Source organism: Crocuta crocuta, unplaced genomic scaffold (genome assembly GCF_008692635.1).
Source record: "Crocuta crocuta isolate KB4526 unplaced genomic scaffold, BGI_CrCroc_1.0 scaffold26, whole genome shotgun sequence".
Classification (NCBI taxonomy): domain Eukaryota; kingdom Metazoa; phylum Chordata; class Mammalia; order Carnivora; family Hyaenidae; genus Crocuta; species Crocuta crocuta.
The window spans coordinates 4,123,938-4,136,416 of record NW_027532249.1 but is presented as its reverse complement, the minus strand read 5'-3'; the positions used below and the strand labels follow the sequence as shown (position 1 = coordinate 4,136,416).

At 38.2% G+C, this 12,479-nt stretch overlaps 1 protein-coding gene across 1 annotated transcript in view; it reads left to right on the top strand.

Annotated features, from left to right (window-relative positions):
* Window positions 1–246: 246 nt before the first annotated feature.
* The window catches only part of NDUFV2 (NADH:ubiquinone oxidoreductase core subunit V2), a 29,956-nt gene continuing 17,723 nt past the window's right edge, over window positions 247–12,479 (top strand). The window contains exon 1 of the mRNA XM_077778256.1: window positions 247–349. Coding sequence (XP_077634382.1) covers window positions 296–349 — 54 coding nt within the window. The 5' untranslated portion in view covers window positions 247–295. The remainder of the gene's footprint in view (window positions 350–12,479) is intronic.

The following is a 12,479-nucleotide window of genomic DNA, read 5'->3' as shown; positions in this document are numbered from 1 at the left end:
GTAAAATGTGATTACAGGGGAGTGCAACGGAATTTTTTTTAAGTAACTACAATAAAAAAGGAAGTGGTTAAATTCCCATAAAGCTCTGTAGGAGGTAAGCTCACCCCATAAATCCAGATCGGCGTTTCATTCCCTAGAAGCCCAAGGCACAGCTCACTGACGCTTCCTTTCAAGGTTGGGACCCCACCGGCAGCCTGCAGGACACAGCCTTTTACGGACCTGGCTGCTCTTCGCCAGGCNCTCGCTCGGGATTCTCGCCTGGTGCCGCAGGGAAAGGCCAACTGTTTGGTCCGCCATGTTCTTCTCCGCGGCGCTCCGGGCCAAGGCGGCAGGCCTCACCACCCAGTGGGTAAGGAGGTTCGGAATGAGCCCCGGCACTGCCGCCACCCTCCCCTCTTTTTCGGTGTCTCCTTTTGTGGTGGGCGCACGAGAACGCTGGGCTCTGGACGGCCTGCAGGCGGCGGCAAGGACACTGCGGCCTTCGCCCTCACTCAGGGAGGCCGCCGCAGCTCCACCGCCAGCGAGGAGCTCCGAGGGAGGGTCGCAGACGTAGCTGCTGCGGGTGCGTGGCCTCCCCCACAGGACTGGGAAGTTTACGCCTAGTGTGGTCAAGGAGAGGAAGAAGGAGGGGCCGCCCGGTGGTCTGTTGCCGTTTCGCCCCAGCGCGGAACGTAGGCTTGGCCCTTTGTCAGCCCGAGAGGCTCTGAGGTCCCCCGCCCACGAAGGAGGCACCTTGCATATCAGGCCTGGTGACCTTGTTGCCGGCCGGTAGTAGCGCCCTGGAAAGGACTCTGAAATTGTAGGCATTGGCTTGCAGGTTGAAAGCTTAAAGAGTGTTTCCTTTGGGCAAGGTGTTTGATTTACTGCAGTTTTGTTTTGCATATGGGAAAAGTTCGATAAGTAATAATGTCACATTAACTCTATGAAAGAACACCATCAGAAAAACTGCACCCAGAAGGATTTTAGAGCTTGAATGGGCTTTTGAGATCCAAGTACATGCCCTTATTTTAGGCAAGGAAGTTGAATCGAAACACTCATTCAAGTTAACTTAGAAATGGTGATTCCAGGAATGGCGGTTTTTACATCATTTACTGGAAGGAAGCCCCTTTTTCCCCCAGCAGTAAAATAGAAAGGTTGAGTCAGTTTTTAGCAGAAGAGAGAGTGCATAGTAGAATTGAATAGTTCAGGGCTTTAGAATTGGACCTGATTTTGGATGGTGGCTTCACCGCCTTTTCTAGCTTTGTGATATTGGGCTGTAATTTTCTTGCACTTACTTTCCTTGGTCATAAAATGGGGAGGAATATTCCAATTTGCAGAGTTTAGTCGTTCAATAAACATTTGAGGTCCTGCTTCACTGCTGGGCTGCAGGTAACAATATGGATAGTAGTGATAGGTAACATTTGATGACTAGTTTTCATGTGCCAAGCACTGTGTTAAATGTTTACATTCTAAATCTCATAGTTGATACTATATCCCTATATTACAGATGAACAGACTTAGTCCTTGTTCTTGTGGAGTTGAAAGTTTAAGGTCCAGGTGTAATATCGTACAGTGTAAGAGTACAGTGTTAAGAGATATGAATAAGATCAATATGGTTTGAAGATGGTAAGATTTTTTCTAGAGGCAATACTAAAATTGGTGATGAGATATTCTAGATGGGAAGGCCAGCATAAGAAAAAACTATTGATAGTTGGCAAAAAAAAAAAAACCAACTTGGTGACTTTAAGAACCCTCAAGCAGTGTTTCTGGACCCCATTATTGGAGGTAAGGTAGGACCCAGGTGTTGGAGCTCCTTGCATGCCATGCCATAGAATTTGGCTTTATCTTAGAAGTAGTGTGGAGTCAGTGAAGGATTTTAGAGAAGCAGAGGAACATGGTCAGGTTTCCCTGTATTGGATAGATGACTGGATGGAGTAAGGGAATACATTTGTTGGAGCCAGAGGTAGGGAGATTAAATAGATAACAGTCTCTTGCAGAACCCCAGGTGAGAGGTGAAGTAGACCTTGTCTACTAGTAGAAAGGCTAGAAATAAGAGTACAGATAGATTTTCTTCAGGTTCTGAGGGAAAGGTCTAGAGGTATAAATTGAAGACTATCTTCAGGTAGTGGAAGACATTTCAATCAAATTTTATGTTTCTGCAACAGTTTTTTCTTTGTACAAATATTACCTGGTATGTAGTATGTGCCCAATAAATATTGAGTTGATGAATAAGTCTAAGTTTTTCTTTTTTTTCCAGTTTTATTGAGCAATAATTGACACATCTTTGTATAAGTTTAAGGTGTAGAGCATGATTTGATTTATAAGTTTGATTTTATTACACAAGTAATACATTGTAGAGAAAACATAATTTTGGAACAGCAAATAGAATAAGCTCAAAAAATAAAAATTACCCATAGTCTCATCAACCTGGAAATAACCAAAATGTTAACATTTTTGTGTCTATAATTAATAGAACTTAGAATTTTTTTGGTAAAAATTGATGGTGTTGTTCACATTGTTTTGTAGCCTGTTTTTTCCCATAAAACATTGTTGATCCACTTTCCAGTAAATGTTTCTATACTGTCATTTTTAATGCTGCATAGCATTCCATTGTGGGGATGTTCTATAACTTATATAACCAGGCCCTTACAACCTTTTCCAAATAGTGGAATATCAGAATGACTAGGAAATGTGTGAGTAGAGAGATGCCTTTTAATAAAGTTCCTTTCCTAAAAGAGAAACCATTAAGGAAACCATTCACATTTTCAAGGAAATTGCTTATTCTGTTACAATTTCTGCTGTATTAGCTAATTTCTTCAGCCACAGACTTGAGTTCATCATTGATTTAAAAGTACCCATAACTTAGTACTGTCTAGAAGTGCCTACAAGACCATAGTTGTGTGACCTTGAACCATATTTCTTAATCTCTTGAAGTGTCTTTTCTGTCAAAAGTATAGTAACACCTTGAGTGATTATCAAGAATTGCCTAAAAAGTGTATTATGGAGCAGTAAATACTCAGAATAGGCTTATTCTCTTCAGTAATTTTCCATGGCTTTTTGAATTGTTGATACTGCTCTGCAGCTCATCACTGCTTCATTTCCAATCCACTACTTAGTTCAGTAGCAGTGAGTGGCATTTTCAGCTTTAGAACTTTTTTTTCAATTTCAGAATTTTCATTTGGTTCTTTTTTATAGTTTCTATTTGATCTTTTTGTTCATTGGAGATTTTTTTTTTAAACATGGGTGTAGCAGTTTTTAAATTGTGTGGTAATCTCCATTTATTGTCTTTTTAAAAATGGGCTGTTTTGTTTTATATTGAGTAATTCTGAATTCTGTCCTGGACATTGTGAATAATAAATCATAAAAAACTCTAGATTTTGTTAATTTCTCCATGAGTGTTGGGGCAAGCTGTTAACTCAATTCAACTTGAACTATAATCCAACTCCCTTGTAGGCAGCAGCTCAAATACTGGTTCAGTTCCAGGCAGCTGGGCTGCCTGGAGTTGGCTCCATGTGCATGCACGGCTTGGGGGTCAACCACAGAATTTGGGGCCTCTCTCTGCCTCTTCCTTTTCTGGGATTTCGCACTTTCCCATGCCTGTTGTCCCAAACTGTTCTGTGGTTCTTCAAGCCATTAAGACTTCAGGTTTTCTCTTTAGGTTTTAGTTGCCCAGCACAGGACTGATGGGGGCTTGTGGGCCTGCCTTCAGGCTAAAAGATACAAAGTATAAATCAAAAAACCTTCATTGGCTTCTTCTAAGTGTAGACTCCCTTTGGTGTCTGCCTGCATTTGGTAGTTTTCCAATGCCTTCAGAAAGTTTTGATTTTTTTGTAGTTTTAAAAAAATAATTTATCCAGCGTTTATAGTTGTTAGGGGTTTGGTTTGATAATACCTACTCAGCCACTCTAGAAGTAGAACCGCCTGTGGTGGCATTTTTCTTTCTAAATTTTAAGTTTTGTAGAATGGACTGTTTTCTCATTTCATTAGTGATCATTAAACCTGATATGCAGTGTCCATTTTGGCTCAAGGACTCTAAAGGAGTTTTGTTTTTTTTTAAGACATCTGTATTAGTGTTTTTATTGCTGCTATTACAAATTACCACAAACTTGGTGACGTAACACAGATCTATTTATTGTCTTATGATTCTGTAAATTGAAAGTTTGACATGGATCTTCCTGGGCTAAAATTAAGCTGTTGGCAGAGCTACTGGAATACTGTAGGGGACAGTCTGTTTTCTTGACTTTTCTAGCTCCTAGAAAAAGCTACCCTTATTTTGTTGGCTCCTTTCTTCCATCTTCAAAGCTAGCAAAGGCAGGTTAAGCTGTCACATCTCTGACCCTGCACCCATCATTTGTGACATATCCTTCTGTAATTTTGCTCCCTCTTTCACATTTAAAGGGCCCTGTGATTACATTGGGCCCACCCTGATAATCCTGAATGGGAATCTCCCTATTTTAAGGTCAGCTAATTAGTAATCTTAATTCCCTCTGCAACCATAGTTCTCTTTTGCTGTGCATACTAATATATTCATAGCTTTCCAGGATTAGGAAGTGGATATTTTGGGGGCATCATTACTCTGCCTGCCATGGCCTTAAACACCTCAAGGGAAAGAGAAAATAAGCCAAATTTTTATTTATTCAGTGAGGTTTAGCAGACTGCTACTGCATACTACAAATTCAGATCTTTTATATTGGAGATGTGAACTCAGTCTCCATTTCAAAGATATAAATAGCTGTACTTCCCTTCTCTTTGCATACTGTTTAATAACAGCTCGGTGCATTGGGTAATAATAGGTTCATTGACCATGTCAGTCTGGTTTTCCATTGAGAAACCTTGACTCACCCACTACTTTTGGAGTCAGATCAGGAAACACATTATAAATCAGTTGTAGGGTGGGGTGTCTGGGTGGCTCCGTTGGTTGAGCATTTGACTTTGGCTCAGGTCATGATCTCGCAGTTCATGAGTTCGAGCCCCGCATGGGCTCTGTGCTAACAGCTCAGAGACTGGAGCCTGTTTCAGGTTCTGTGTCTCTCCAAAATAAATAAACGTTAAAAATTTAAAAAGAAAATCAGTTGTAGAAGATTTCTTTCATTCAACAGGCACTAAATACTTAACGTATTTAAACACCTTTTTCTTTGTCTTGTTGGTAGAGAGGGAAAATGCCTTATATGTGGGATACTTTGCTGGGTGTTATCCCATTTTGTAGGTAAGACAGCTGAAGATTCCCAGACAAAAATGCCCCAAATTACACAGAAGTAGGAATCTGAACTGGGTTAGTTTGCAAGTCCTATTTTTTGTTTCTTCTTTTTCATCTGCTTTTCTTAAGTTGCTCAAGCTTACTGAAGGTATGTGTGTATAGTGAAGATTGTAGGTGCTATAATAGAAGAGTTTGTCAATGTGATCAGAGACTAGGGAAGTGATTTCACTGTACTTAGGGAAGAGAGCAGAGGAGATAAGAAGAGGAGGTTAACTTGGTCACGATGGGTGCAGTTTTGTTCCTAAGGAGATATCTGATAGTTCCTCATTATCACTGACTAACATGTTCCTTGATATCCCTCAGTACTTTCAGAGATTCTGGGTTGGAAAAGATAGCCTAGCATTTCTTGTTCTTGGCATGATTACAATTTATGGACCATAAAATCCATCATCTGCATGCTAGGATATAGATACCATATACTCTAAAGCAGTAAATCCCAAATTTGATTAAAAGAGTCATCTATGGTGCTTTAAAAACACACATACTTGGGGCACTTGGGTGGCTAAGTCAGTTAAGCATCTGACTTCAGCTCAGGTCATGATCTCAAGGCTCAAGTTGGAGCCCCACATTGGGCTCTGTGCTAATAGTGTGGAGCCTGCTTAGGATTCTCTCTCTCCCTCTTTTTCTCCCTCTCTCTCTCTGCCCCCTCTCACTTACTTTCAATCTCTTTCTCTAAAATAAATAAATAAACTTAAAAAAAATACACATACTTCAGGGGCACCTGGGTAGCTCAGTTGGTTGAGTATCCCACTCGTTGGTTCAGGTCAGGATCTCATGGTCGTGAGATTAAGCCCAGTATAGGGCCTGCTTGGGACTCTATTTCCCTCTCTCTCTGCCCCTCCACTGCTCTCATGCATGCACTTGCTCTCTCAAAATAAATAAATAAATAAATAAATGTTTAAAAAAATACACATACTTGAGTTCCACCTGGTCATAGGTTTACAAAATTTTAAACAATATATGCTTATCAGAGTATTAGTCCCTAGGACTAGAAAATAAAACAATTTACATTTATAGAACATTTGTTCAGATTTATTTGATTTTCAAGTTAAACTAAAAAAAACTGTGCTTAAGTTTTACCAGTTCTTTTTTTAATTTTTTAAATGTTTTTATTATTTTTGAGACGAGACACAGCATGAGACGGGGAGGGCCAGAGAGAGAGGGAGAGACAGAATCTGAAGCAGACTCCAGGCTCTGAGCTGTCAGCACAGAGCCCGATGCGGGGCTCGAACCCACGAATGTGAGATCGTGACCTGAGCCAAAGTCAGAGGCTTAACCAACTGAGCCACCCAGGTGCCCCTAGCAAGTTCTTCTTCTTCTTCTTTTTTTTTTTAAATGTTTGTTTATTTTGAGAGGAGGAGAGAGCGGGCAGGGGAGGGGCATAGAGAGGGGAAGAGAGAATCCCAAGCAGGCTCTAAGCTGTCAGCACAGAGCTGGACATGGGCCCCTAACTCATGAACCATTGAGATGAGCTGAAATCAAGAGTTGGACACTTAACCGACTACTGACTGAGCTACCCAGGTGCCCTTTACCAGGTGATTCTTTAGATTAAAAGCTCTTCAGATCATTTAACCTTTTGAAAATGAATGTTTGCTCTTATAGTCAACTTGTAATTATTTAGGGTCTTGTTTTTGTGATTATTGAGGCCTATTACTTGGCCTTTATATTTCCTTCATTTTAATGGGACACAAAAAGAAAAGATAATGGGAAATTGGAGTGTTACTGTTTAATTAAAGTTCCAGTAATAATAATGATAATGATGATACTGGCCAGTACATGAGTACTTATAGTGATACTTTGCTAAATATTCCATTTCATCTTTAACAGTTTAAGATAGATATTTCTGTGATTTTATAGGTACGCAAACTTAGGTACAGAGAGGTAGAGTGACTTGCCCAAGGTTAGTGTACTATATAATTGGTAAAGGTATGACTGAACCTAGGTCTACTGACTAAAATGATATTTGGACATTTCATTTCTAGGAAGTATTCCTATCATTACAATATCTGAGTGTTGTTTATATCCACATTGGGTTTTACATATTTAAAGAGTACTTTGTTTAATTTATGGTCAGAATAAGACAGTATTGTTGTTATTGATATGGTTATCTTAATCTGTAATGCTCCTGTAATACCTGGGCTTTTTGAGTAGCTTTTCTGTTATATAATTTGGCCAAAGTTTGCTTGTCAGTTCTCTTATACAGTGCTAGAAAAATCAGATTTCTTTAATCTGAATTAACATTTTAAAATTATTGATGGGATTTTATTTGGAAGACATTTGTAAGAGCCCTCCCACATATATTTGAAAATAAAACAAAACTTAATTTTAGTAGTCAGGAAAACTTATGTTTGGCTTTTCATTTATTTAGCTGTGCAATCTAGGAAAAGGTTTTTTTTCCCGTTCTTTGAGCCTTAGTTTCCACATCTGTAAAACAGGGGATGATAATAATACCTATATGGCAGGGTTGCTGGGAGGAATAAATGAGTTACAGTGTTTGTAAAGTTTGTAGCACAGTATCTGATGCAGAGTAAGCACTTGTATTTATAATCACTATCCTTGAAATAGATTTCACAATTACTATTAGCTCATCCATCATCTACTTTATTAAACCAAAATGGATTGAAAACTTTTATTTAAATTGTAGGAAATACCTACTCTGAGTATATTATACATAAAGACTCTTGGGAGCTTTTTGTTTTCTCTGCATGTCTTTGCTCCAGACAGCTGAAAGAAATGGCTTTTGCTTTAGCTGGCAGTGGGGGGAGGCTGTAGGTAATAGGCTAGTAGATAATTGATGAACAATGGGAGGAAAGTACATTGAGAGCCATTATCACTTTCCCTTCACCAGATATTTCACATGTGAGTTGTGACCCTCCCCTGCCAGTGCATACATATATTGTGTTGGTAAATGTGTGGGGTAGTGTGAAAGGTATATTCTGTGCCTGAATTGATTGCTAATAAAGGAAAACACTTTTTCGATTGCCTGACCTTAGTCCTGTCTTTCTGACTAATTAGGTTACTGATTCTGTCAGTTTTGTTTTTCAGCTTACTTGTTTTTTATTAAGTTCCTCTGGCTGGATGTGGCCTTTTATTGTGCAAGTGTCTGACAGAACTGAAAAGTGAGCAGAGTGGATACTGTTAATGTTTGAGCATCAGAAGAAACTAGAAAGACGAATATAGGGACCATGAAAGATTTTGTTCTTGGGGAATGGGTGTAAGAGTATCAAATTTAATTTTTTTGTCCTTTTGAGCTACTGGTATTGGTAATGCAAATAATGATTAAAAAGGGAAGGGCTAATCCAGCTGAGAACTTAAATCCAAAAGGCCTGGACTCAAACTCCATCTCTGTCACTAATTGTGTGGTATAGGGCAGTTACTGTTTCTGAGCCTAAGTTTCTTTAAAAGTAAAATGGAAATAATAATAGCTAACCATTGATTTTTGAGGAGTCAGTGAAAAAAGGTATGTTGAAGTATACTTAACACAAAGCCACTCGAGTTGAATTCAAAGAAAACACTGCCACTATTTGCTGTGAATCGTCTTTGTTCTTCAGAAGTGTTTCAACACTCTGAAAAAAGAATAAGCTAGAATTGAAGCCCACTATTAATTGTGGGCTGTATGTCAAATTATGTTCTTGTCTGTTTAAAAAAAGTTACTTGAATTTTCAACTGGCATTCACTGAATTCAAATGGAATTCACTGAAGTATAGATACTTCAGAGTTCAGTGAGAAACCATACTCTGGTGAAAAGAGTAGACTCTAAGGGGGAATCTCTGCTTACTCTTCAAATCTGTTCAGCCTAGCTAAGCTAAGTCTAGGTCTAAGACCAATAATGGGTCCTGGAATGCCTCTTCATTCCAAGGTGAAACTAAAATCAAATGGCTTATTAACTAGTGCAAAGATGTTAATTCAGACTTTTCATGTATTTATTCCTTTATTGCAAGTGTCTGATGTGGATGTTAATATAAAATAGGTGATCCCCCCCTCTTCAGAGACAGCCACCTTTACTGGTTTCTTTTGTAGTATCTCTGTATTCATTCTCTATAATATTTTCTATATTTTGAGAAATTAGTGGGCCATGCAGATTGGCATATTTGTAGATTTTGACCTTTCTTGTCAAGAACTGTGAAGGCTCCAAGATTTTACCCTATTTGCTAGCTAACAAGTTAACCTGCCTCAGTTTAATGGGTACTGACTGAGACTTCTGGGTGAGAGACAGAGGACTTAAATAAATACTCAGGGCATAGCAGCCAGCATAAGCTTCATGTTCAGATTGGTTTTCCTTCACCCTCACATCCCATGGGAGTGACATGGAACAGCCTGGGTGAATGCTGTGCCTCACAACTGAGGAACCCAACCCCAGCTGCAAGAGCACTTGCCTAGCCTTTGCCCGAGAGGGAGATACTCTACAAAAATCCTTGAAAAGATAGTGTGGAATGAAAGCTGTCAGTGGCTAGTGCCTCTGCTCACGTGCAGAGATGTGCAGAAACCCACACCTCTGGAAAATTGTCTACCAGCACTACTTGCTACTTCTCCTCCACTGTAAGTAAAAAAAAAAAAAAAGAAAAAGAAAAAAAAAGAAACGATTTATACATTAATTTCAGTGATGAGGGAGGAGATAGTATTTTTCAACCATTTATACTTTCACCAGAAAAACTGATAGTTTTATGTGGCTAAAAATAATAAAAATAATTATGTGGAAATTCAGGAAGCTTTCGGTAATCTGTTCTTTTTTGACTGTGCCTCTTAGACTCAGCTAACCAAGTGCAATTTAAAAATTTGTTTAGTTCTTCAAATGCAATTGTGTTTAAATCTTCCATTCTTCACTTATTGAATGTTTTATCCCCATCTCAGCTAAGCAGATGTGATAATGCTTTAATAGGTTGTATGTATAGTACTTTCAGAGAAACTGTATTATTTGAACCTCAAAATACTCCACTAAATGAACATACCTGTTTTATATAGGTGCAGAAATTGAGGCTTAGAAATTTAAGTGATTTGTGTAAAGTCACATGTTAGTAAGTGGCAGAGTGGTGATTTAAACCCAAATTAAGAATTTTTTTAATCTGAAACTCCAGTGGTTTTTTTCTATAAAATAGCTGCTTTTTTCCTCACCTCAATCAGTAATCTGCTTTCAATGATTTGGAATTTAAAACACATAATTTTGGGTAGAAGTGTGTTTGTGTGTAAATCCATATGCATATCCAGAATTACAGGTCAGCCAGACAGTGCCTCAAAATAGATTTTCTTAAAGCTATATAGCCCCAGAGAACAGACCAGTTTTCAAGATTATGTCTGTATTTTTTTTCCTGTATTTTTCATTTTAAGTAAAGTTATATGGCAGATCCTGGAATAATGAGGAAGGCTCAAATACTGACCTCAAACAGAAGCTATTTTAACTTAGAGATTGGTGGTGTTTAATTTGATAATATATAGGGAAGTTGGAAGGATAAACAGGATTAATAGTAGAGGTGTTAAGTTTCATTTGTACTTGATGAATGTTTTGTTTTTAGATGTTTTTGATAATATTTTGTCAATCCATACTGAATAGGAAGCATGGAAAATGGAGAAAAATATAAGAAATATAATCTTGTAACATCAGAGATAAGCACTTTAAATTGTTATGGCCTTCCAATCTTTTCATTCGTGTCTGTATTGAAATAATTGTGATGGTAGCTTATGCTTTTTTATTTCATTTACCTCTGATATTTTTTAGTTATGATTGTGGCACAAATATATCTTTCAGTGCCATTATTTTTAGTAAATATGATTTTTGGTAGCTACATAATATGATTTTGGGGGCTACCTGGGTAGCTTAGTAGATTGATCATCTGACTCTTGATTTTGGTTCAGATCATGACCCCTTTCACTCACTAACACACACACACACACGCACACACACGCCCGCACACACCCTGCCTCCAGTGTTGGCCTCTGCGCTGAGCATGGAGCCTGCTTGGGATTCTCTCTCTCTTTCTTCCTGCCCCTCTCCTGCTCGTGCTCACGCGTGTGCTTTCTCTCAAATAGAAAACAGATTTTTTTAAAATAATATAATTTTTGTTGGAATTATTAATATTATTTAAAAGCTTTCTATGTTGGCCTTTTTGGCGCTTGTGTTTTCCTATAACAATACAGAGAACATATTTCTCTATAACCCTTTATCCTCATTTTATATTATTCTTTAGAATAAACTTCTAAAAGTAGAATTACTAAGTTAAAAGATGGAAACTTTTTTTTAAAGCCTGTCCATATATTATGTCAGTTTGCTCTCCTAAAAAACTTAACAATTTTTACCTAATGTATAAGCATGCCCATTTCTCCATATGCTCAGCAGAATTGTTATCTTCGAAAAAAAATGCTAATTTGATAGCTGGAAATGTTATCTCCTTTAAAAATGCATGTTTTAGATTATTAGTTCATTAAAATTATATTGGCATTTTTGTTCATATATTTTTCTCATTGAATTCATACATTTTTCTCATATACTTTCTCATTTTTCTCATTGGCTTATATGTGTTTATGGTCTCTTCAGGCTGTTAATTTTTTGCCAAGAATGATTCAAGAATCATCAGCATGGAGTTCATAGATAAGAATAAATAAGCTCCTTAGGGGCAAAAAAATCTATGGAGAAAAGAACCTAGGACAGACCTGAGCCCTGAGGACAACCTACCCTGAGGGAGTGGGTAAAGAGCCAGTAAAAATGCTTCAGAAGTTTTTAATTTAAAAAAAATTTTTTTTGAGAGAGAGCACGAGTGGGAGAGCGACAGGGGAGAGAGGGAGAGAGAGCATCTTAAGTAGGCTCCACACCGAGCTCAGAGCCTGTGCCATCTCAGGACCCTCAGGACCGTGAGATCATGACCTGAGCTGAAATCAAGAGTCAAGAGTTGGATGCCCAACTGAGCCACCCAAGTGTCCCTCCATTCTCTTAATCCTTACTTACTTAATATGAAATACTTTGTTTCCTCTCCAGCTTTAGTTAAGTAATTCACTAATTATTACTCGGTAAAAATTGTTCTTTGATTAAAAAAAAATCTCAGCTAAAATGACAGTAGGTTCTATCTCCTAATCTTTAGTTTCAGTTAATTTTTCAAAGCCTTATGCAGATGTTGTTTTTAACAGTATTGTTTCGGAACTGTGGTCTTGGTTTTTTTGTTTGTTTGTTTGTTTCTTTTTAACAAATAGTTTATTGTCAAGTTGGTTTCCATATAACACCCAGTGCTCATCCCCACAAGTGCCCTCCTCCATG